The sequence below is a fragment of the Echeneis naucrates genome, chromosome 6 (genome assembly GCF_900963305.1).
Source record: "Echeneis naucrates chromosome 6, fEcheNa1.1, whole genome shotgun sequence".
NCBI lineage: Eukaryota > Metazoa > Chordata > Actinopteri > Carangiformes > Echeneidae > Echeneis > Echeneis naucrates.
In genome coordinates this window covers 17,295,842-17,320,455 of record NC_042516.1, presented here as the reverse complement: position 1 = coordinate 17,320,455, position 24,614 = coordinate 17,295,842, and the positions used below count along the sequence as shown (strand labels likewise).

Below are 24,614 nucleotides of genomic sequence, written 5' to 3'. Positions count from 1 at the left end.
GGTAACAACCTATATCCCAGCTATACTGGACACATCACACCAGTACTGAAAGAAATCTCCATTGGCTCCCAGTTAAACAGAGAATGTAAATCAAATAGTTTAAAAAGCGTTGTATGAAATGGATCCTCAACACCTTTATGACCTCCTTAATAGCTACAACCCAATTAAATCCCTCAGATCATCTTTTGAATGTACCTGCAATCAAAACTAAATCAGGTGTGTATGTTTTCAGTCATAGTGGTTCTGTTCCATGTTTATTCCAGAGAACGGAGGAACGTTTATTCTTCTAATTTGAATCTGCAGCCAGTTAAAAGACACCAACTGCTGATATAGAGTCCAGATTAACTAAAGTGCCTCCTGAAATCTGCAAGTATTGATGCAGTAAAACAATAAAACTTTGATCTGGAAAAAATAATGTGAGCCAACAGACGCTGAAAAGGTTCACAGTGAAAGGTATTAACTCTGTGGATTCATCGTTTGTTCTACGCTCTTCAACATTCAAATAATTATATAATCTACTGCTAATACAGATATATCGATTGTATGGTGATGAGGTCAGTTTAGTGTCTACAGTGTGCGGCTACAAAAAAGGAACCAAAAAAAAGTTAAAGGTTATTCAGGTTAGCTCATTGTGCAATCTCATTAAACCATCAATTTTTTTAATACAGAAGAGTGAGGACATGTAGATTAGTGACTCCAGCTGATGGAGAGTTTTATTTGATCACTGGTGCCATGATTGAAAATATTCAAGGCCAGACACCTAAATGAGAGAAGCAATGGATCACTGGTGCCACGACTGATGGCATTAAACACATCACATCTGTCTCTGGCTGTAACCTCAGAGCTGCCTTTCAGCCAAAAAGAAAGAGGGAGGATCCAGAGGAGACGGACTGAGCTGAACTCCACCAAGTCTCTGCTGCTGGCAGTTAGTATTACTCTGCCAACTTTCTCTGTGGTTGTAAAACACAATGGTTTTATACTGTAGTTGCCTTCATGTAATTAAGACATTTAAAAATAACATCCATACAGTGACCAAGAATGAATTTCACCTCAACCTGAATGTCTCAAGTTTGTTTGACCCCTAAAGCAGGAACAAAACAGCATTATATTTATATTATTTCACCATCATCACTTGAAAAGTTTTGTTTGAATAACAATAATCTGAACAGAATATACTTTTATTTTATCACTTGCACACAACAATCATATGACTGGAGATTTATGGAAGTGGAACTGATTTATGCTGTCCATCCTAAAGTGTCCACACTGTCTCAGAGACATTAATTGAACTATCAGGGCTCCTCAGTTAGATGTTGATGTTGATGGTTCATGTCACCTTTAAAAATTGGATCAACTCACTATGTGGATTATGAAAGTGACTTACCCAGGATGAACAAAGAGGTGGTGTTTTGCCTGCTGCCTTCTGGGAAAATAGAGCATCGGCAGATGTAGTTTCCCTCATCAGTCATTCTAAGATCCCTAATCTGGATGGAAGGACTGGTGATGTTTGGGGGACTTGGTAAGAAGCTGACTCTGCCCTGCAAAGGTGAGTCAGGGTAGCTGGGCGGACGGCCAGGGGCAAATATAGCAATGTTTATTTCTGTTCCAGCCTTCTGCACATAGAGCCATGCGATCTGTGATGGAGCAGACACAGGTTATAGATAAATATATATACATACACAGTAACTGAAAAGAAAACTAAAAACTTTACACTTATTGCGTCATTGATACAAATAAGAAATTTGCCGATTGCTGAGTGCTGAGTAGGGATGTCTGATAATATTAGCATAATTATGTAATATCGGGGAGAATCGTTCTCGGTGTTTCCTCCGATAATGAAAACCTGATAACACAATTCCTGGATTTTGGGTTTTGCCAATCACGCTGGAATCGTTTGTGGGGTCCCAACACGTTTACTAGTGTGCGATTGATGACCTCATCAAACCGCACCTGGAGGCTAAATAACAACACTGTGTGGCTTGTCATGACTAACAAGCTTGCTCACTTGTTGCTACACAAAATGTCTGTGGTGTGGATTTTTTTGGAATCCCTCTTGTTGGTCATCACAATAAAAGTATGTAATGTTAATTCCACGACAGGAGATATCTAGTGTAAAATCGGATATCGGTAAAAAGTTCATATTGGACATCCCTAATGTTGAGTATAGTTTATTAGGAGAAATAATGCATTAGGCTTCATTTAATATAAAAACAGGTTGGTGTATAATTGACAAATATTATACAGGAACATTTTGATTTTCTGTATTTTCCTCAGGGTTGGACAAAGTGCAGTTCAAGAACACTTCTGCTGGTGGGAAACAACAGGACCCAGATTCCCCCACCTGGAGGGTTAACCTGGAGCCATGCCGAGCCATCAATGGGGCCCAGCTGGGTGAAGCCCGAATGTGGAGGAGAGGTGGAGGGCAGGTGTGGGCTTGCTGCTTGTTCCCCAGCTCTCTGCCAGCATGTTGGAGTTTAACCCGGTAAATGAGAGGGTTGTGTCCCATTCCCTGAATCTGCTGCTGGACAACAGAGGTGAGGGATGCTGTCAAGCCGAATAAGGTGTCCTATAGAACATGGGGGGGGCTGAGGCTGCTGCAGCACCCTGAGGGTGGATGTTGTTGGGCTGTCTTAGGTGGCACGCCTCTCCAACATTGTGGGGACATAGTGGACAGTTCCTCTGGAGAGGCAGACTGAGGTGCTGCTTCCCCTTTTAAACAAGGAGGACCAGGGGGTCTGTGATGGGCTGGTGACCTGTCCAGGGTGTACCCCACCCTCACCCAGTGTGAGCTGGGATTGGCTCCATCACCCCACGACCCGGAAACAGATGAAGCGGTTCAAGATGAATGAATGAATGAAGGAGCAGGGCTGTGTTCCATCTATAGGGAGATCACATTCCTGAGGCTTCCTGGGGAAGTCGATGGCAGAGTGCTGAGGAGGAGTTTCATATTCAGGAGGAACAATATGATCACTGAGCTCTGAACCAGTTCGATAGGGTGCTGGGGGGGGGGCGGGGTTCCCCAAGCAGTCTACTTGTTCTTTGTATATCTGGTGAAGGCTGAAGATGGCGTCCCTCTAAGTATCCGGTGGGAGGTGCTATGGGAGTACGTGGTGGAGTCTCTGTACTCTTGGATTCAAACTCTGGTTCGTATTTCGCATTTTTCCAATAAATCAAAAACTGTTAAACTGCAACAGCCAATTTGCTATATTATATCTACATTTCTATTTGTCAACTATTGAAACAATGTATTTTAGTGGTTTTATTAAATATGGATAAGTTGAAAGATTTATTTAAAAACAGTCACAGTCAACAAAAATGTCATGTCCGTGTGTATTTGACCTGTAAGACATCAGTCCCAGTGCTATCAGTTAAGGTACAGCTTAGGTTCACCGTCTGATTGGGATATGAAAATATCTCTGGTGTCACCTCTACTTCTTGACCTTTCACTCCTAGAAGAAGAAAAAAGAGAAGTATTAATGTCTGCTGTGTCTTTATTTATGAACTCAAAGAGGGGCCAATGGAGAGAGGGTAATGATAACTTCTTCATATTAGCCACCAACTAATGTATCATTGTTCAGAGTTTATGTATCAACGTGTGAGTATAAAGTACTTGAATCACAAACATTAACTGTGGAAATATGTACTCTCATAGATCTGAAGATCTGATATTTACATTTACATTTGCTGCTTCTATCAGATCGTTTGTTTTTTTGGAAACAGGAACAAACCTGCTGAGTAAAGCTGAGCTGTAGCTGTCAGAATAACTACAGAACAACTGACATGTTGCTGTTATATTGGTTCTAATTTCAATTGGTGAGATGTACAGCAAACAGTATGTGAGCAACTCTGTCTTTTGAATTTAGTTTGGCAGTCTTAAAATCTATTAGATAAACGTCTTGAATTTTATTAAAGAACACTAAGTATTTTGACTAGAAGGGAAAATGAACACAGTGAAAAACTTAAAAGAGAAATTCCTACCTGTTAAAGCCGCAGAGAAAATGTAAAATAAAAGAAACATGTCCATTGATCAACCTTCCTGAGACGTGCAGGTGAGAAAAACTCCCCCATCTGACTGAGACTGAGCTCAGTGCAAACAGTCACAGCCCACTGAGACTACACCCACTCAGGTCCATGGTCAGGATCTGCAGGAGGCTTCCCTCTTGTGGTGGAAATCAGCTTGTGCACAGAATTTGATGAAAGGAAATGTGACATTGATCGAACTAAAATTATATTTTACTTGTTAACAAAAGCATAAATGAATCACTGAACATTTACTGAGGTGAAAAGATGACATGACATTTAATAACACAATTATTGTCAGTAAAATACTTTAATTCTGCGTTCTGTGGATGTGTCAGCATCATCAACCACTCTGTCATCTCTCGCCTGAAGATGAAAAAGGTTGATATTTTTCTTTTTTTAAGTCTTCTGAATGTTAAACAGTATTTCTAATTTGTAAGAAAGTCCTAACCAAGCCAACTAAAACAACGGTGCCTACCTGACGGCTGCACACAATGGCTGAACCGTCCTGCCTCCAACTAGTTCAAAACACAGCAGCTGGGCTTCTTGCTGGTTTTTACAGACATCATGATATAAGTCCAGACTTTGGTTCCCTCCACTGACTCCCTGTTAGTGTTAGGGTTCCTTTTTAGGATTTTACTGATCACCTTTGAAGCACTCCACCTATTTCTGGAGTGAGAATTTCAAAAATATACGTATTGTACATATTGTGTTTTATTGTCTGCATGAGCACAATCCATGAGCAAAGTATCATTATTATGCTTTTCTCTTATTTCAGCCAAGGTATCGAGATCCACTTTATCCTGCCACACAGAGAATTCAATAGAAGATAAAAGCTCTGTGAAATTAACCTGTGACGATGACAGCTCCACATCCACCAGAGTGTGGATGAAAGACGGCCAACCGCTGGTTTCTGGAGACAGATTCAGCTTTCATGATGGAAACAGAGTATTGTCTATCAGCCCTGTCAACAGAACAGACACTGGAGAGTTTCTCTGCAACGTCAGCAATCATTTCAACTTTGAAACTGCTAAATGTAGAATTCAAGTCTATTGTAAGTGATTTTGATTTTACTAAAATGTTTTTTTTGTTTGTTTTTTTTACCTAGATACATCAAAATATTAGCTTTTAATTATTAATGACAATAACAGGCTTTGTTTCTTTAGAGTCATTGTAATTACTTTCATTTCAATTATCTCCTTTTTCCTGATCTGTTCTGATGGACCTGACAGACCAACAATCATCCAGTAATTAAATAAACCTAACCTAAGCTTAGTATTAGTCACTGTTTGATTTTGAAACAAGAAAACAAAAAACATATGAACACATCTTATGCAAAACAGCAATAAATATATATTGGGCAAAGTTTAATAAAATTAAAATGAAATAAAAGATGGATTACATATATAGATCATTATCAGTAAAGTAAATTAGTTCTTTTCATTCTAAAGATCTAATTTACAACTTAAGGATGATTTTTTTTCTCTTGATGCTAAACTGACATTTGTTCTGCTGGTAGATGTTGGTTCTTCTGCCTGAAACACAAAGAGGAAAACAGAACTTACTTTCTTTTGAACTTATAACTATCAGAACTTTATTTAAACTTTATATTATAATGTGTGTGCTGATAAGCAGCATTAACTACTTTTCTTCCAGCCACTGTGATTAAATCAATAAAGTGAAACATGACAGAACTGTGTTTAGGTTTGTGTTTTTATTTCATAGCTGAAATGTTTCAGTTTACATTGAATTGATTGAGTCATCACAAATGAAGATAACATGGTTGTGAATTCATCTGATTTATAATAAAAATGTGATGATAGCGACTCCCAGCTGACTGGTTTTCACTGGATATCAACGACCGGAGTGAGTCACCACAAAGAAAGTACAGATTCTGACAGGTGAAGAAGTCCACTGTTCACTGTAGAGCTGGTTTATTGGTCCTTTAATTCTGGTTTGTATTATTTATTTTTTGTTGTCGGATGAAGATGGATTTGTTGTTGTTGTTTGTTTTCATCAGTTGTGTGGCTGTGAATAGATGATATTTACTTTAAGTCAGTGTGTACAGTAAGAAGAGTGAATGTCTCATTTTAAAGGCGGACATGTCTTTAATCTCCATGGTAACGTCACACCAGGAACTGCCTGAGGTGTCGCTGAATAGTGCTGTGTCGTCATAGTTTTCAGTCACGTGACTCGCGCCGACACTGGCGGGTAAAAAACCGGCTCCAAGATGGCGGCTAACGCTGGAAACGCCGGAGAACAACAACACAAACCTGTTGACTTACAAACGGTTTCAATTCACGAATATTTAGATCATCTCTCTAAAAAAGAAAACACACGATATAAGATTAAACTGCAAGTTTTGGGCAACGGCCGCCATATTTCAGCCGTTAAAAACAGCGATGTTTCCATTTATCTTGTGGACATTCCCTCCTCTCACACTGCCAACAGGATGAGAGATGACAAAAGTACGGACAGCTGAAAGGATTTTTAATCTGGATGGGTCAGTGATGCTGCCGTTTGGGAGCTGAAGGACAAGAAATTCTTCATTGTCAAAGCAAAGGTGAGTGCTAGCGTTAGCTAAGGTTGATATGGGTCGTTAGAGTCAGTTCACTTCTTCAGTCAGCATTTAGGGCAGTAGTGACAGTTCATGAATATTTTGGTTGATAATGTCTGTTAAAACATAAATCTATCCCCAAATGTCAGCTCAACCATTCCTACAGTTTAAATGGCTCACAGCTGACAGTTTGGGTTTCTGTGGAGAAAGAGGGATTGGTTCTTTAGGCCACTGCTCCTGGATGGCAGGTTTGGGGGAAGTGTGTTCACATGTAGGTGTCTTACTCTCCGCTTTGCTAGCAGCTGTGAACAAACGTTACCTTTGTAATGTTCGCTGCAAAGACGTGTGTACTTCCATGGCTGCCTTTCTTTGTCCTCCTCGGGGACGGAGGCACATCTTAAGGCACAATGTCCTCCTTTCTGGGTTTTCGTTTTCAGATGGGAATCTGTAAAAGTGCAGCCCAGGCTTGACTCCTCGTCCATTTGTGCAGCAACTACCTGACATTTTGGTAAAAGTTAAACCAAAACTAGAGTAAAAAAAAAAGTAATAAATAGAATATTTTGCCCTCCAGGGGGCGTTCCCACAATGATGTGACGTCACGTGATAACTATGTTGTCATGAGTTCAGCCTGCCATATTTAATGTTTGTTTATGTTATTCTGGTACTTCTGCCAGACACTCACACTACCGAATTCCTCTGACCAGCAGGATGTTATTCTGTCACAATCAAATTTCACAACATAATCTTGTTTTGACACAGCAGTTTTGAATTGCAAAACAGGTGTAATCTTCAATGCATGAAATTTAATTTCCCTTAAGAATGACAGGAAATATGAAATTGTAGTAGAAAGATTAAGTTATTAGTTTTAATGTTTCAAATCATGAAAAGAAGCAACAAGACAAGTAGCGACAACTGCTGAAATGAAACAACTCTTTAGGAGAATTTATTCAAATTTATTTTCAATAAAGCAAACTGGCTCTTTCTTGAATCTTATCCAACCATTATGGTGCCTCCTTTCTGCTTCTTGTTCTGTAGTCTGATCTCAGCTGATATTATCTGCTGTCAGGGCTGATGTTTGTATGCATAGTTAACTTTCCTACTGTAACAACATTTCTCTCAGTAATGATGAGCTTTTATGGCGCTGAAGGTTTATTTTTATTTGTGATAGATGAATCATTTATTTTCTGACCGTTGTACTCAATGACAAGTCAGTAAATAGTGACTGTGTTCAACAAGGTGCAGCTTCCTCACTGAAAGACTTTATGGGACAAGGAGTAAAAGTTGATGGGCTGAAACCTCTAATATGCTTCTTGGGAGAAAACGTTGAACACAGTAATCACTTACTCTGAATAACACATTGAAAGTTGGAGTAGCATTGTCAATAATATGTGGCATTTATTAATTACATCTGTACTTTTAGTACAGTACTTATATTGCATTTTATTACAATATGGACTTATTTACTCACAATGACCTTTGGATTTATTGCTGTGGCTCAGAAAGTGTGCCATTACTGGAAACGGATGTTACTTTGCATAATGTAAAGCTTCCTCTGTATTTCATTGTCACATACTCAACAGTGAAAGCAACTTGTTTGACTTGGCCAAGTAAAAAAAGATTTCAATCTGAAATTAAAACATGTATTTTCTCACATCTTTTTCTCTGTTAATGCTTTAAAGTATTTTAGAGACAGACATGTCTCACAATGTAGTTCTGCTTTATTGCACTTTAATTAATATCAACCCTCAAAAGGTAAACTAGTCAAATCACCAGTTCAGTCTCACGTGATACCATTACTGTGGATCCCTGATTACATTGTTGTGCAACATTAAATACACCAGAAGATTGCTTCAAAACATTTTTGCTAAATAACAAACATACACATACTATTCTAATATATATATATATATATATATATATATATATATATATATATATATAGACATATAGACGTATTTTTCGGACTATAAGTTCACTCTTTTCCATGGTTTGAGTGGTCCTGTGACTTATATATTAAAACTCCAGCCACTTGACATCTCGGTGAACTGGAGCTTGAAGGCAGTCTTGCGTCACCTGTGGGAGCAGTGGATGGAGAACACAGCTTCACGACAACCAGGAGGATACGCCATGCAACTTTCCTGGAAGTCATTGGATGGATCGACAAAGCATAGACAACCGAAACCATCCTGTTGGGATTCATAAAGGCCGGAATAATTCTAACTGGAACTGATGCTGAGTCTGACGACAGCCACACAGAAGAGGAAGTGATGCGCCGTCTACTTCCAGAGTTGGCTCAGTCATGACAGAGGATGAAGAATTCAATGGATTTAGTGATTTGGAGTGAGTTTGGTCAACTTGTTATTTTATGTTGTTTATGCTATAATTAGCTGAATAACTGTTACTTTGTTATGTTAACATATCAGACACCTATTCAGCCTGTTCTCTATTTTATTGTTATTACTATAACTTGCCTTTCAAGATGAAATGTCTGTTCTTGGTCCCTGATTTTATAAAATAAATTTCCCCCTAAAAAGCGACTTATAGTCCGGTATGACTTACATGTTTTTTTCTTCTTCATTATGCATTTTTTGGCGAGTGCGACTTATACTCCGGAGTGACTTATTGTCTGGAAAATACCATATATGCATGCAAAAGTTTGGGCACCCCTAAGGAAAATCACTGCATCAGTTTGTCACTTGCTGAGCTTTTGAAGTCTGGCAGGTGGTATTTCTCCATACAAAACACCTCCAGGTCAGTCAGGTTTCTTGGCTTCCGTGCGTAGAAATCCATACATTTTCAATGATGCTGAGTTCTGGGGACTGGGATGGCCTTTCCAGAATGCATAAATTCTGCATAAATTCCTCTGTGGATTTTGAACTGTGCTTAGGATCATTGTCCTGCTGAAAAATCCAACCCCGGCGTAGCTTCAACTTTGTGACCGATTCTTGAACATTCTTGTCAAGAATCTGCTGATACTGAGAGGAATTCATGTGGCGCTCAACTTGAACAAGGTTCCAAGTACCTGTGCTCTCCACGCAGCCCCAAAACATGCTGGACCCTCCACCAAATTTCACAGTAGGAAATAAGTTCTTCTCATGGAATTCAGTGTTTTTTTTCCACTGTGCATACCTCCTCTTGTTCTGACCAAATAACACTATCTTATCTCATCTGACCACAGTTTTTTTTTTTCCCCAAAAATGCTTCTGGCTTGTCCAGATGTGCTTTTGCAGACCTCATGCGACTCTTCTTGTGATGAATAGTCAGGAAAGATTTTTTGCACATCACCCCTCCAATGAGCATTTCCTGGTTCAAAGTACGCTGGATTGTGGAGCAGTGAACAACTACACCATCAGCAGCCAAATGTTCTTGTAGTTCTCTGGACGTGGTCTGTGGCTTGTCTGTGACCATTCTCACCATCCTTCGCCTGGGCCTTTCCTGTATTTTTTATTTTTTATTTTTTATTTTTTTTCGGCCTGCCAAATCTTTCCTTCACAAGGACTCTTCCTGTAGCTTTCCATTTCTGCAGTACATTTCTGACGGTGGAGGCAGACAGTCCAAACTGTATGAATACAGAAATACTGTGAGCAACCTGATTCAGCACAGCACCAGATAAACCATGATCTTTGTGGATAGAATTTATCTCTGCTTGATTACTGCATCACTAGTCAAAACAATGAGGCACTTATCTGATAAGGTCATTGTGGAGTCTGGCTGAGTGTAGAGGACTTTCTGAACTGAATCTTTCTTCTTAATACATTTATATTTATAGAAAACTTGTCCTGCATTATGACATTGTTTCCTCAAGCCTGCCTGACAAACTTTAAGACAACTTCTTTATTGCTTTGAGCAGATATAAAAGAGAATATCATGGTCTTAAGTTTCATGGACTCTCCTTCAAGTTACTTCACATGAATTAAATAAGAAAACAAAAACAATTCAGTATACATATGGAGTCAATTCTTCTGAAACCAGTGTAAGACATTTTGCTCAACGTAAAAGCTGAATCAACTGAAAAAAAAAAAAATCACAAACACACAAACAGAACTGATGTTTGCTTTGACTGTACAAAACAATACAATACTGAAAAAAGGAAATTAGAAATGCAAGCGAGTACCAACAATGGGGTGTCATTGTTCTGTCTGATCTTAGCCATGTTGATATCTATCAAAGGTGGTTGATTATTAACTACAGCTGAAGTGGTTTGACTTGGCTAAACTCTAGTCCACATCCGTCATCCATTAGGAAGTGAGATGGAAGTTTAGACAGAAAACATTAGCTGTCTCTGGCCTCATCCAACACGACTGGCTGGTCCATCCTGGCCAACGTGATCAGTTGTCGGGGCCCTGAGCATTAATGTCGGTGCCATCATCATCAGCCTGAGTGAGCACCACTTCATGTCATCCTCTGTATGTGTGCATCATAGGTAGGAGGGGCAGATTCTGCAGGAGGCCTGTTATTCTCATTGATCTCGGCGTAATTTGTAGAATAATCGTCTAAATCCACCTGGACTGTCCCGCTGTTCTGGTAACAACTGAGGTTTTCATAGACCCGATCCTAGAAAGGGAATAAAGGCAATAATAAATTGGTAAAATCTAACTTTTCTTAAGAGTGACAACACAAGGGATAAAATGTGAAACACTAAATCTGGAGTGGTGAAGTGTGTGACTTTAACCCTCCTGTTATGTTGCAGGTCAAATTGACCCGTTTCAGAGTTTGAAAATTCAGGAAAAATATTTCAAACAATTTTTGGAGCATGAAACCTTTTCTCCTGGGTTTAATTAGTGTAATGAACATGTAAATGGAAATTACTATTTTAATGTGTTTGCAACCCCCCCTGCATGTTTGTATTACACACATACTGTTTGGGTCAATTTGACCTGGCAGGGAGAATGAAGGCTATGAGAGCTAAAACATTTTGATAAATAATAGTAATAAAGTAATCATTATCTTCATCTTCCTAGGTTGCTGCTGGGAGTAAAAAGAGGAAGAGGTGTCAGACCTGCAAGTCTGCTGTCCAAAGAAGACAGCAAGATTAGCAGCACATGCTTCAGGTGCAAAAAATGTATTTGCACAAAACATGTGGTGGCATTCTGCCACACAGAGAGAGGGAGAGTACAGTTTTGTATGCTTTACTATCCTTTGAGCTTGTTGAGTAACTTGTAAAACTCGAGTTACATGTAAAAATAAATATTAAAAATTGTTAATTAATTGTTAAAAGTTGAAATAGAATATGAATGAAACAAATGTGTTGAATGTCTAGTTTTTGTCCAAAAAAGGAAAGAATGAATTATGATAAATTATAATAAATTAATTATTATACTAAATATTGATTCAATTAATATTAATTGAGCTAAAGATAATGTTTATGGAGAAAAAACATTTTTAAAACTACTTCTGGATGGCTAAACATGACCCGCAACATTTTTGCTGTTCCTGAGAGTTGAACGTAACAGGAGGGTTCACACATTTCCACCCCACTGCACAAGTTGAAAACCTACTTCCTGGTTCAAAGTCTGATGTTGAAAGTTAGTGGTAAACACAATCTGTTTCTGTCATCTGTGACATCAGATAGAGTGTCACAGATGGAGGACGGGAGCTTTTGAATCAACCTAAAGAAACCTGATCACACACAATCCAACAGTATCATTATTGGATGTAATGCACCACTTTGCCCACCATTACTCCTGTTTTTATTGAGACAAACTGCAGGAGTTTAGTTTTTTTTTTTTTTACTCTATGCTCCCAACACCCAACAAAGAAAAAGGATGTAATTCTAACCTGGGATCTTTAATATAGACTGATGGTATACTGCTTTATTCCTCTACTCCACATACGATCCTCATATATTCAAATGCAGACATGTATGTAATCACAGCTGTAATGCAGTTTGTCTGAACAGGCTTGTTGGAGCAATAAGTGAGAATAATGGAGGTACAAAGTAAGGCATGGAAATGTTTTGTGATTATCTGTGTAACCTAAGTAACCAGGTTACTCAGAGAGTGCATGTAAACCCACTGATGAGTTTTACCTGACTTCCTGAGAATGCTGCGTTGTTCATTCCTCCATCTGCTTCAACACGTGAGGAAAAAATAGTATTGAAGACATTCATGAGTAAATAATACTCAATAAATATACACACATACAGACAACGATCATCTACAATGTGTGCCAATAATTTTGTAAACTTACCTGTTCTGGGCTGGTCGTCTCCATTAGAAGATTTTTTCCGCTGTTTTCTGTTGAAAAAGGTAAATGGTCATCACTGTCACACAATAATAACAACAGTTTTGTCAAAGTTTTTGTCAGGTGTCTATCATGAGATTAAATCTGCCATGCTGATCATGTTAATCATAAATGTAAAAAAAACGCTGGGGAAAAAATATTTCCACCTCATTTTAATACCTGATAAAAAATGTTGAAAATAAATGAATAGAATTGAGGGAAACACTATTTTCATTCATCCATAATACCGTTCATTTCCAACTAGAACCTCACCTGTTCTGTTTAAAGAATACAAATAATCCCTTTTTAACATACATAAATTTTTTTACTTACTTTTTTTTACAGAAAACAAACAGAAGAACCAAAACTGCGATCACGACACAACCGGCAATCACTGATCCAGCGATGCAACCACTTGAACAAACAAGTGATCCTCCGACGAGGTCTAAATAAAACAGGGGATGCAATGTGAGTTTTACACCATATTACACATTGTATAAACAGACACGTGAAAATAATAAATATATGACACATGAATAAATAAACGTTTGGGATTTCATATTCAAAATCAGTACCTTCAGTATTTACTTTGGCTGGTGAATATTTCGGTTTAGAGGAATTTGCATGCAACATGTTGCTTCATCAAAAACCCTACTGGTGTTTAACTAAGAGTGCCTTATGTTGTTGGAAGAAAAGACCTTGAAAACCCTTCAAGAAGCCAGTTACTCTGAGCTTTGAAGGAAAAATATCAGAAATATCTGCGATCAACATTGAAGTACCTTGTGACGACAGTGTGACAGTCAAATAATGTGCTGCAGTAACTGTTCTCCTGGTTATGTTGTTCGTTGCTTCACAGATGTACCGTCCACTGTCAGAAAAATCAGTGATGTTTTTCTTCAACACAGCAGAAACGCTGAGTGTCTCTGTCTCATTCAGTTTCCAGATGTAAGTGGCAGATGGTGTGGAATCCGCAGAACAGGTTAATGTTAAGGTCTCATTCAAAGTTATTTGACTTGGACCTGTGATTTGAACATTTTCTGGTCCATCTGAAAGTGAGAGAGTGACAGAGGGCCACAGCGGCATAAACAATGTTATTTTAACCAGTGCACTCAGTACTTTAGGTTAATTTAGTGCTCCCAACAGTAAATGCAGACTGCATCATGTTACTTACAGTTAACAATCATGATGTATTCGGCTTCAACACTGCTCAGTGGGTTGCTGATCATACAGGAATATGTTCCATTGTCTGTTTTATTCAGAGGCTGAAAACACAGAACTCTGCCTTCATCATGAAGCTTCATGTTGTCAGTGAGGGCCAGATCTGCGCCGTTCTTCTTCCACTTTCTAATAAAGATGGAGCCAGCAGCATCACAGGTTAGGTTGACAGAGTTTCCCTCAATTGGCTGCTTTGTTGAAGATGTGACAGCGTAATCTGTTATATTTTCTGTTGAACAAAACACGAAGATTTTGTCAGAGAAATACAAAGACCGGTGCAAAGATGGTTTTCTGTAAACGGACCGAGGAAATAAATTTATAGTTGAGAGAAATAACAACAGTTCCTCTTTGCAAACTAATGTGTAAGGTATTTGTCTGTACTCAGCCACTATTCTAACATTTATAGTTTAAACAACATAAACTCCAGCCATATGATTAACATGAGAGGAAATACACAACACAGACTGACTTCAACATCAGCTTGTGAACACAGATGGATAAAAGGCAAGTTAACATTCAGATTGACCGCTGAATAAGACAGAAGAAAATGTTGTTTTCTAATCAATAACAATCTCACAGAGTTGCAGCATTTGTCAATATAAGCTGATTTCTAATTTGAAGATTTTCTGCCAAATGGACACAGTGCCGACTGTAAAAACAGCCCCAATGCACACTTTAAACAAAAAAGTAATGACGTTGCCCAAAATAGACCGTCTGAGCTAAACATTTTATTTCTGATTTTATTCAGAGATGGCAGATGTATTTTAAACTCCAGCGAACACATTCCACGTCTGAATCTTTCTCCTCAAACTTACTTAGAACAGAGATGAATGATGGTTGAGATGTTTGAATTATCATAGTTTGGTTGTTAAAGGCCTGACAACTGTAGTTCCCACTCTGACTCATCTGAACATTTATCAGTCTGAACTCTGGTCCAGTATCAGACAGCAGGGATCCATTCAGTAACCAGTAAAACAGGGCAGCAGGGTTGGAGACAGCTGAGCAGGAAAGTCTGATGTTTGACCCCTCCAAATAGTTTTCTTGTGATGGAGATTTTGTTAAAAGGGTATTTTCTGGGCCAACTGACAGTTGGTTAAAACAAAGAAACAAAATGACAGACGATTCACTGTGATGTATTGTTAGTTGCATGGAAATAGAAGGAATATGGCATGCATCCAGACTCATAGTGAGGTCTGAGTAGATTTTTATAAATTTAGTCACCACACAAAGTCAAACCTCTGTACAAAGCAGTAGAACAGCAGTTTCTAAATCAAGCAGACAATTAAATTGACACTACGTTGTTTATGGAGGTTTTGTGAATGAAGTTGAAAACATATTTCTCTATAACATGCAGATGTTGTCAGAGTAAAGATGGAGCATGCAGGTCAGTAACTCACAGCTGATGGAGAGAAGCAACGGATCACTGCTGCCATTACTGAGGGCATTAAATGCATCACACTTATATGGACCCCGGTCATAGCGGGTCACATTGACTATAGTGAGATTGGCGTTTCCATCAGTGAGCTGAACTCTGTCACTGGCTGTAACCTCCGAGCTGCCGTTCAGCCAGAAGAAAGAGACGGAGGATCCAGAGGAGACGGAGCAGGACAGACGGACTGAGCTGAACTCCACCAAGTCTCTGCTGCTGGCAGTTAGTATTACTCTGCCAACTGGCTCTGTGGTTGTAAAACACAACGGTTTTATACTGAAGTTGCCTTCATGAAATATCACCACAGTGACAAAGAATGAAACCATCTAAACCAAACCACAGCGAACAGTCATGTCTGAGGTCTAATTTTAATCTGTGCCAGAAGAGAGCATAACAATAATCCACATCATGTAAAAACCAAATGAAGTGACAGTAATGATAATCCGGTCTGTCTAAATTATTTTTCTGTCATCATGTAAAAAGGTTTAGTCATGTTGACAGATTCAGTGGACTGAGTAATGAAATATCAGGTAACAACCTATATCCCAGCTATACTGGACACATCACACCAGTACTGAAAAAAATCTCCATTGGCTCCCAGTTAAACAGAGAATGGAAATCAAATAGTTCAAAAAGCATTGTATGAAATGGATCCTCAACACCTTTATGACCTCCTTAATAGCTACAACCCAATTAAATCCCTCAGATCATCTTTTGAATGTACCTTCAATCAAAACTAAATCAGGTGTGTATGTTTTCAGTCATAGTGGTTCTGTTCCATGTTTATTCCAGAGAACGGAGGAACGTTTATTCTTCTAATTTGATCTGCAGCCAGTTAAAAGACACCAACTGCTGATATAGAGTCCAGATTACCTAAAGTGCCTCCTGAAATCTGCAAGTATTGATGCATTAAAACAATAAAACTTTGGTCTGGAAAAAATAATGTGAGCCAACAGACGGTGAAAAGGTTCACAGTGAAGGTATTAACTCTGTGGATTCATCGTATGTTCTACGCTCTTCAACATTCAAATAATTATATAATCTACTGCTAATACAGATATATCGATTGTAGACAATTTATAGTATTTTCCTTATTAAGCATATTATTTAATTGTTGCTATGATTTATTTACAGGTGATATACAAATAGACATACATGTGTCCATATCAATACTATAATACCCAGATTACCCAGAAAAGAGACAACTGGGGGGTGTTTGATTTATCATATATTTGTTGTTAAAGGCCTGACAGCTGGAGTTCCCACTCTGACTCTGGTCCTTCATCAGAGAGCAGGTTTCTAAACCCACTGAAACTGGACAGCTGATAGCAGACTGGTGTCTGACTCTACCAAATAGTATTTCTGTGATGGTGATGAGGTCAGTTTAGTGTCTACAGTGTGCGGCTACAAAAAAGGAACCAAGAAAAAGTTAAAGGTTATTCAGGTTAGCTCATTGTGCAATCTCATTAAACCATCAACTCCTCAGATCAAAGGTTTAGCTTTGAAGTTGGATACAGAATAAAGAGTGAGGACATGTAGATTAGTGACTCCAGCTGATGGAGAGTTTTATTTGATCACTGGTGCCATTACTGAAAATATTCAAGGCCAGACACCTAAATGAGAGAAGCAATGGATCACTGGTGTCACGACTGATGGCATTAAACACATCACACTCATATGGACCCCGGTCATAGCAGGTCACACTGACTATAGTGAGATACAGCCAGTAACAGATCTGAACTCTGTCTCTGGCTGTAACCTCAGAGCTGCCTTTCAGCCAAAAAGAAAGAGGGAGGATCCAGAGGAGACGGACTGAGCTGAACTCCACCAAGTCTCTGCTGCTGGCAGTTAGTATTACTCTGCCAACTTTCTCTGTGGTTGTAAAACACAACGGTTTTATACTGAAGTTGCCTTCATGTAATTAAGAGGCAGACATTTAAAAATAATATCCATACAGTGAACAAGAATGAATTTCACCTCAACCTGAATGTCTCAAGTTTGTTTGACCTCTAAAGCAGCAACAAAACAACATTAAATTTAAATTATTCACCATCATCATTCGAAAAGTTTTGTTTGAATAACAATAATCTGAACAGAATATACTTTTATTTTATCACTTGCACACAACAATCATATGACTGGAGATTTATGGAAGTGGAACTGATTTATGCTGTCCATCCTAAAGTGTCCACACTGTCTCAGAGACATTCATTGAACTATCAGGGCTCCTCAGTTAGATGTTGATGTTGATGGTTCATGTCACCTTTAAAAATTGGATCAACTCACTTTGTGGATTATGAAAGTGACTTACCCAGGATGAACAAAGAGGTAGTGTTTTGCCTGGTGCCACCTGGGAAAGTATTGAATTGGCAGATGTAGTTTCCCTCATCAGTCATTCTAAGATCCCTAATCTGGATGGAAGGACTGGTGATGTTTGGGGGGCTTGGTAAGAAGCTGACTCTGCCCTGCAAAGGTGAGTCAGGGTAGCTGGGCAGACGGCCAGGGACAAATACAGCAATGTTTATTTCTGTTCCAGCCTTCTGCACATAGAGCCATGAGATCTGTGATGGAGCAGACACAGGTTATAGATAAATATATATACATGCACAGTAACTGGAAAGAAAACTAAAAACTTTACACTTATTGCGTCATTGATACGTATAAGAAATGTGCCCATTGCTGAGTGCTGAGTAGGGATGTCTGATAATATGAGCATAATTATGTAATATCAGGGAGACTCGATCTCGGTGTTTCCTCCGATAATGAAAACCTGATAACACAATTCCTGGGTTTTGGGTTTTGCCAATCACGCTGGAATCGTTTGTGGGGTCCCGACACGTTTACCAGTGTGCGATTGATGTCCTCATCAAACCGCACCTGGAGGCAAAATAACAACACTGTGGCTCGTCATGACCAACAAGCTTGCTCACTTGTTGCTACACAAAATGTCTGTGGTGTGGATTTTTTTGGAATGCCTCTTGTGGATCATCACAATAAAAGTATGTAATGTTAATTCCACAACAGGATATATGTGGTGTGACCTAAAAATAGTTTTGGGGACAAAATCAGATATCGGTAAAAAGTTCATATTGGACATCCCTAATGTTGAGTATAGTTTATTAGGAGAAATAAAGCATTAGGCTTCATTTAATATAAAAACAGGTTGGTGTATAATTGACAAATATTATACAGGAAAACAATTTTTTTCTGTATTTTCCTCAGGGTTGGACAAAGTGCAGTTCAAGAACACTTCTGCTGGTGGGAAACAACAGGACCCAGATTCCCCCACCTGGAGGGTTAACCTGGAGCCATGCCTGGGAGAGGGACCTGACGGTGTATGCCTGGTGGCCGAGCCATCAATGGGGCCCAGCTGGGTGAAGCCCGAATGTGGAGGAGAGGTGGAGGGCAGGTGTGGGCTTGCTGCTTGTTCCCAAGCTCTCTGCCTACATGTTGGAGTTTAACCCGGTAAATGAGAGGGTTGTGTCCCATTCCCTGAACCTGCTGCTGGACAACAGAGGTGAGGGATGCTGTCAAGCTGAATAAGGTGTCCTATAGAACATGGGGGGGGGGCTGAGGCTGCTGCAGCACCCTGAGGGTGGATCAGACCTGCTCCAAGTTTCTCAAGGCTCTGGATGTTGTCGGGCTGTCTTAGGTGGCACGCCTCTCCAACATTGTGTGGACATAGTGGACAGTTCCTCTGGAGAGGCAGACTGAGGTGCTGCTTCCCCTTTTAAACAAGGAGGACCAGGGGGTCTGTGATGGGCTGGTGACCTGTCCAGGGTGTACCCCACCCTCACCCAGTGTGAGCTGGGATTGGCTCCATCACCCCACGAACCGGAAACAGATGAAGCGGTTCAAGATGAATGAATGAATGAAGGAGCAGGGCTGTGTTCCATCTAAAGGGAGATCACATTCCTGAGGCTTCCTGGGGAAGTCGATGGCAGAGTGCTGAGGAGGAGTTTCATATTCAGGAGGAACAATATGATCACTGAGCTCTGAACCAGTTCGATACCTTCATAAGGGTGCTTGGGGGGGCAAACAGCCAATTTGCTATATTTCTAAATTTCTATTTGTCAACTATTGAAACAATGTATTTTAGTGGTTTCTATTAAATATGGATAGATTGAAAGATTTATTTAAAAACAGTCACAGTCAACAAAAATTTCATGTCTGTGTGTATTTGACCTGTAAGATATCAGTCCCAGTGCTATCAGTGAGGACACAGCTTAGGTTCACCGTCTGATTGGGATATGAAAATCTCTCTGGTATCACCTCTACTTCTTGACTTTTCACTCCTAGAAGAAGAAAAAAGAGAAGTATTAATGTCTGCTGTGTCTTTATTTATGAACTCAAAGAGGGGACAAAGGAGAGAGGGTAATGATAACTTCTTCATATTAGCCACCAACTAATGTATCGTTGTTTAGAGTTTATGTATCAAAGTGTGAGTATAAAGTACTTGAATCACAAACATTAACTGTGGAAATATGTACTCTCATAGATCTGAAGATCTGATATTTACATTTACATTTGCTGCTTCTATCAGATCGTTTGTTTTTTTGGAAACAGGAACAAACCTGCTGAGTAAAGCTGACCTGTAGCTGTCAGAATAACTACAGAACAGCTGACATGTTGCTGTTATATTGGTTCTAATTTCAATCAGTGAGACGTACAGCAAACAGTATGTGAGCAACTCTGTCTTTTGAATTTAGTTTGGGCAGTCTTAAAATCTATTAGATAAACGTCTTGGATAATGTGAATTTTCTTAAAGAGCACAATAAGTATTTTTACTAGAAGGGAAAATGAACACAGAGAAATTCCTACCTGTTAAAGCCGCAGAGAAAATGTAAAATAAAAGAAACATGTCCATTGATCAACCTTCCTGAGACGTGCAGGTGAGAAAAACTCCCCCATCTGACTGAGACTGAGCTCAGTGCAAACAGTCACAGCCCACTGAGACTACACCCACTCAGGTCCATGGTCAGGATCTGCAGGAGGCTTCCCTCTTGTGGTGGAAATCAGCTTGTGCACAGAATTTGATGAAAGGAAATGTGACATTGATCGAACTAAAATTATATTTTACTTGTTAACAAAAGCATAAATGAATCACTGAACATTTACTGAGGTGAAAAGATGACATGACATTTAATAACACAATTATTGTCAGTAAAATACTTTAATTCTGCGTTCTGTGGATGTGTCAGCATCATCAACCACTCTGTCATCTCTCGCCTGAAGATGAAAAAGGTTGATATTTTTCTTTTTTTAAGTCTTCTGAATGTTAAACAGTATTTCTAATTTGTAAGAAAGTCCTAACCAAGCCAACTAAAACAACGGTGCCTACCTGACGGCTGCACACAATGGCTGAACCGTCCTGCCTCCAACTAGTTCAAAACACAGCAGCTGGGCTTCTTGCTGGTTTTTACAGACATCATGATATAAGTCCAGACTTTGGTTCCCTCCACTGACTCCCTGTCAGTGTTAGAGTCCCTTTTTAATATTTCACTGATCAAATTTGAAGCACTCCACCTATTTCTGGAGTGTACATATTGTGTTTTATTGTCTGCATGAACACAATCCATGAACAAGGTATCATTATTATGCTTTTCTCTTATTTCAGCCAAGGTATCGAGACCCACTTTATCCTGCCCCACAGAGAATTTAATAGAAGATAAAAGCTCTGTGAAATTAACCTGTGACGATGACAGCTCCACATCCACCAGAGTGTGGATGAAAGACGGCCAACCGCTGGTTTCTGGAGACAGATTCAGCTTTCATGATGGAAACAGAGTATTGTCTATCAGCCCTGTCAACAGAACAGACACTGGAGAGTTTCTCTGCACCGTCAGCAATCATTTCAGCTTTGAAACAGCTAAATGTAGAATTCAAGTCTATTGTAATTGATTTTAATTAGATTTTTTTTTAACCTAGATACATCAAAATATTAGCTTTTAATTATTAATGACAAAAACAGGCTTTGTTTGTTTCTTTAGAGTCATTGTAATTACTTTCATTTCAATTATCTCCTTTTCCTGATCTGTTCTGATGGACCTGACAGACCAACAATCATCCAGTAATTAAATAAACCTAACCTCAGCTTAGTACTAGTCACTGTTTGATTTTGAAACAAGAAAACAAAAAACATATAAACACATCTTATACAAAACAGCAATAAATATATATTGGGCAAAGTTTAATAAAATTAAAATGAAATAAAAGATGGATTACATATATAGATCATTATCAGTAAAGTAAATTAGTTCTTTTCATTCTAAAGATCTAATTTACAACTTAAGGATGATCTTTTTTCTCTGGATGCTAAACTGACATTTGTTCTGCTGGTAGATGTTGGTTCTTCTGCCTGAAACACAAAGAGGAAAACAGAACTTACTTTCTTTTGAACTTATAACTATCAGAACTTTATTTAAACTTTATATTATAATGTGTGTGCTGATAAGCAGCATTAACTACTTTTCTTGCAGCCACTGTGATTAAATCAATAAAGTGAAACATGAAAGAACTGTGTTTAGGTTTGTGTTTTTATTTCATAGCTGAAATGTTTCAGTTTACATTGAATTGATTAAGTCATAACAAATGAAGATAACATGGTTGTTAATTCATCTGATTTATAATAAAAATGTGATGATAGCGACTCCCAGCTGACTGGTTTTCACTGGATATCAACGACCGGAGTGAGTCACCACAAAGAAAGTACAGATTCTGACAGGTGAAGAAGTCCACTGTTCACTGTAGAGCTGGTTTATTGGTCCTTTAATTCTGGTTTGTATTATTTCTTTTTTGTTGTCGGATGAAGATGGATTTGTTGTTGTTGTTTGTTTTCATCAGTTGTGTGGCTGTGAATAGATTGTATTTACTTTAAGTCAGTGTGTACAGTAAGAAGAGTGAATGTCTCATTTTAAAGGCGGACATGTTGTTAATCTCCATGGTAACGTCACACCAGGAACTGCCTGAGGTGTCGCTGAATAGTGCTGTGTCTTCATAGTTTTCAGTCACGTGACTCGCGCTGACACTGGCGGGTAAAAGACCGGCTCCAAGATGGCGGCTAACGCTGGAAACGCCGGAGAACAACAACGCAAACCTGTTGACTTACAAACGGTTTCAAGTCACGAATATTTAGATCTGTCTAAAGAAGAAAACACACGATATAAGATTAAACTGCAAGTTTTGGGCAACGGCCGCCATATTTCAGCCGTTAAAAACAGCGATGTTTCCATTTATCTTGTGGACAGTCCCTCCTCTCACACTGCCAACAGGATGAGAGATGACAAAAGTACGGACAGCTGAAAGGATTTTTAATCTGGATGGGTCAGTGATGCTGCCGTTTGGGAGCTGAAGGACAAGAAATTCTTCATTGTCAAAGCAAAGGTGAGTGCTAGCGTTAGCTAAGGTTGATATGGGTCGTTAGAGTCAGTTCACTTCTTCAGTCAGCATTTAGGGCAGTGGTGACAGTTCATGAATATTTTGGTTGATAATGTCTGTTAAAACATAAATCTATCCCCAAATGTCAGCTCAACCATTCCTACAGTTTAAATGGCTCACAGCTGACAGTTTGGGTTTCTGTGGAGAAAGAGGGATTGGTTCTTTAGGCCACTGCTCCTGGATGGCAGGTTTGGGGGAAGTGTGTTCACATGTAGGTGTCTTACTCTCCGCTTTGCTAGCAGCTGTGAACAAACGTTACCTTTGTAATGTTTGCTGCAAAGACGTGTGTACTTCCATGGCTGCCTTTCTTTGTCCTCCTCGGGGACGGAGGCACATCTTAAGGCACAATGTCCTCCTTTCTGGGTTTTCGTTTTCAGATGGGAATCTGTAAAAGTGCAGCCCAGGCTTGACTCCTCGTCCATTTGTGCAGCAACTATCTGACATTTTGGTAAAAGTTAAACCAAAACTAAAGTAAAAAAAAAAGTAGGTGGCTGGCAGGCAGAGAAAATAGAATATTTTGCCCTCCAGGGGGCGTTCCCACAATGACGTGACGTCACGTGATAACTATGTTGTCATGAGTTCAGCCTGCCATATTTAATGTTTGTTTATGTTATTCTGGTACTCAGACAGTACTTCTGCCAGACACTCACACTACTGAATTCCTCTGACCAGCAGGATGTTATTCTGTCACAATCAAATTTCACAACATAATCTTGTTTTGACACAGCAGTTTTGTATTGCAAAACAGGTTTAATCTTCAATGCATGAAATTTTATTTCCCTTAAGAATGACAGGAAACATGAAATTGTAGTAGAAAGATTAAGTTATTAGTTTTACTGTTTCAAATCATGAAAAGAAGCAACAAGACAAGTAGAGACAACTGCTGAAATGAAACAACTCTTCAGGAGAATTTATTCAAATTTATTTTCAATAAAGCAAACTGGCTCTTTCTTGAATCTTATCCAACCATTATGGTGCCTCCTTTCTGCTTCTTGTTCTGTAGTCTGATCTCAGCTGATATTATCTGCTGTCAGGGCTGATGTTTGTATGCATAGTTAACTTTCCTACTGTAACAACATTTCTCTCAGTAATGATGAGCTTTTATGGCGCTGAAGGTTTATTTTTATTTGTGATGGATGAATCATTTCTTTTCTGACCGTTGTACTCAATGACAAGTCAGTAAATAGTGACTGTGTTTTACAAGGTGCAGCTTCCTCACTGAAAGACTTTGAGACAAGGAGTAAAAGTTGATGGGCTGAAACCTCTAATATGCTTCTTGGGAGAAAACGTTGAACACAGTAATCACTTACTCTGAATAACACATTGAAAGTTGGAGTAGTGTTGTCAATAATATGTGGCATTTATTAATTACATCTGTACTTTTAGTACAGTACTTATATTGCATTTTATTACAATATGGACTTATTTACTCACAATGACCTTTGGATTTATTGCTGTGGCTCAGAAAGTGTGCCATTACTGGAAACGGATGTTACTTTGCATAATGTAAAGCTTCCTCTGTATTTCATTGTCACATACTCAACAGTGAAAGCAACTTGTTTGACTTGGTCAAGTAAAAAAAGATTTCAATCTGAAATTAAAACATGTATTTTCTCACATCTTTTTGCACACACATGCTTTAAAGTATTTTAGAGACAGACATGTCTCACAATGTAGTTCTACTTTATTGCACTTTAATTAACATCAACCCTCAAAAGGTAAACTAGTCAAATC

General features: G+C 38.9%; 1 protein-coding gene across 1 annotated transcript in view; it reads right to left on the bottom strand.

Moving 5' to 3' along the window:
• Positions 1-24,614, bottom strand: part of LOC115044660 (carcinoembryonic antigen-related cell adhesion molecule 5-like) — a 50,358-nt gene that overhangs the window by 617 nt on the left and 25,127 nt on the right. The window contains exons 8-10 of the mRNA XM_029503807.1: positions 15,412-15,690; positions 2,342-2,544; positions 1,385-1,634 (exon numbers count right to left, since the gene is read on the bottom strand). Of these exons, the coding sequence (XP_029359667.1) occupies positions 1,385-1,634; positions 2,342-2,544; positions 15,412-15,690 (732 nt within the window). The remainder of the gene's footprint in view (positions 1-1,384; positions 1,635-2,341; positions 2,545-15,411; positions 15,691-24,614) is intronic.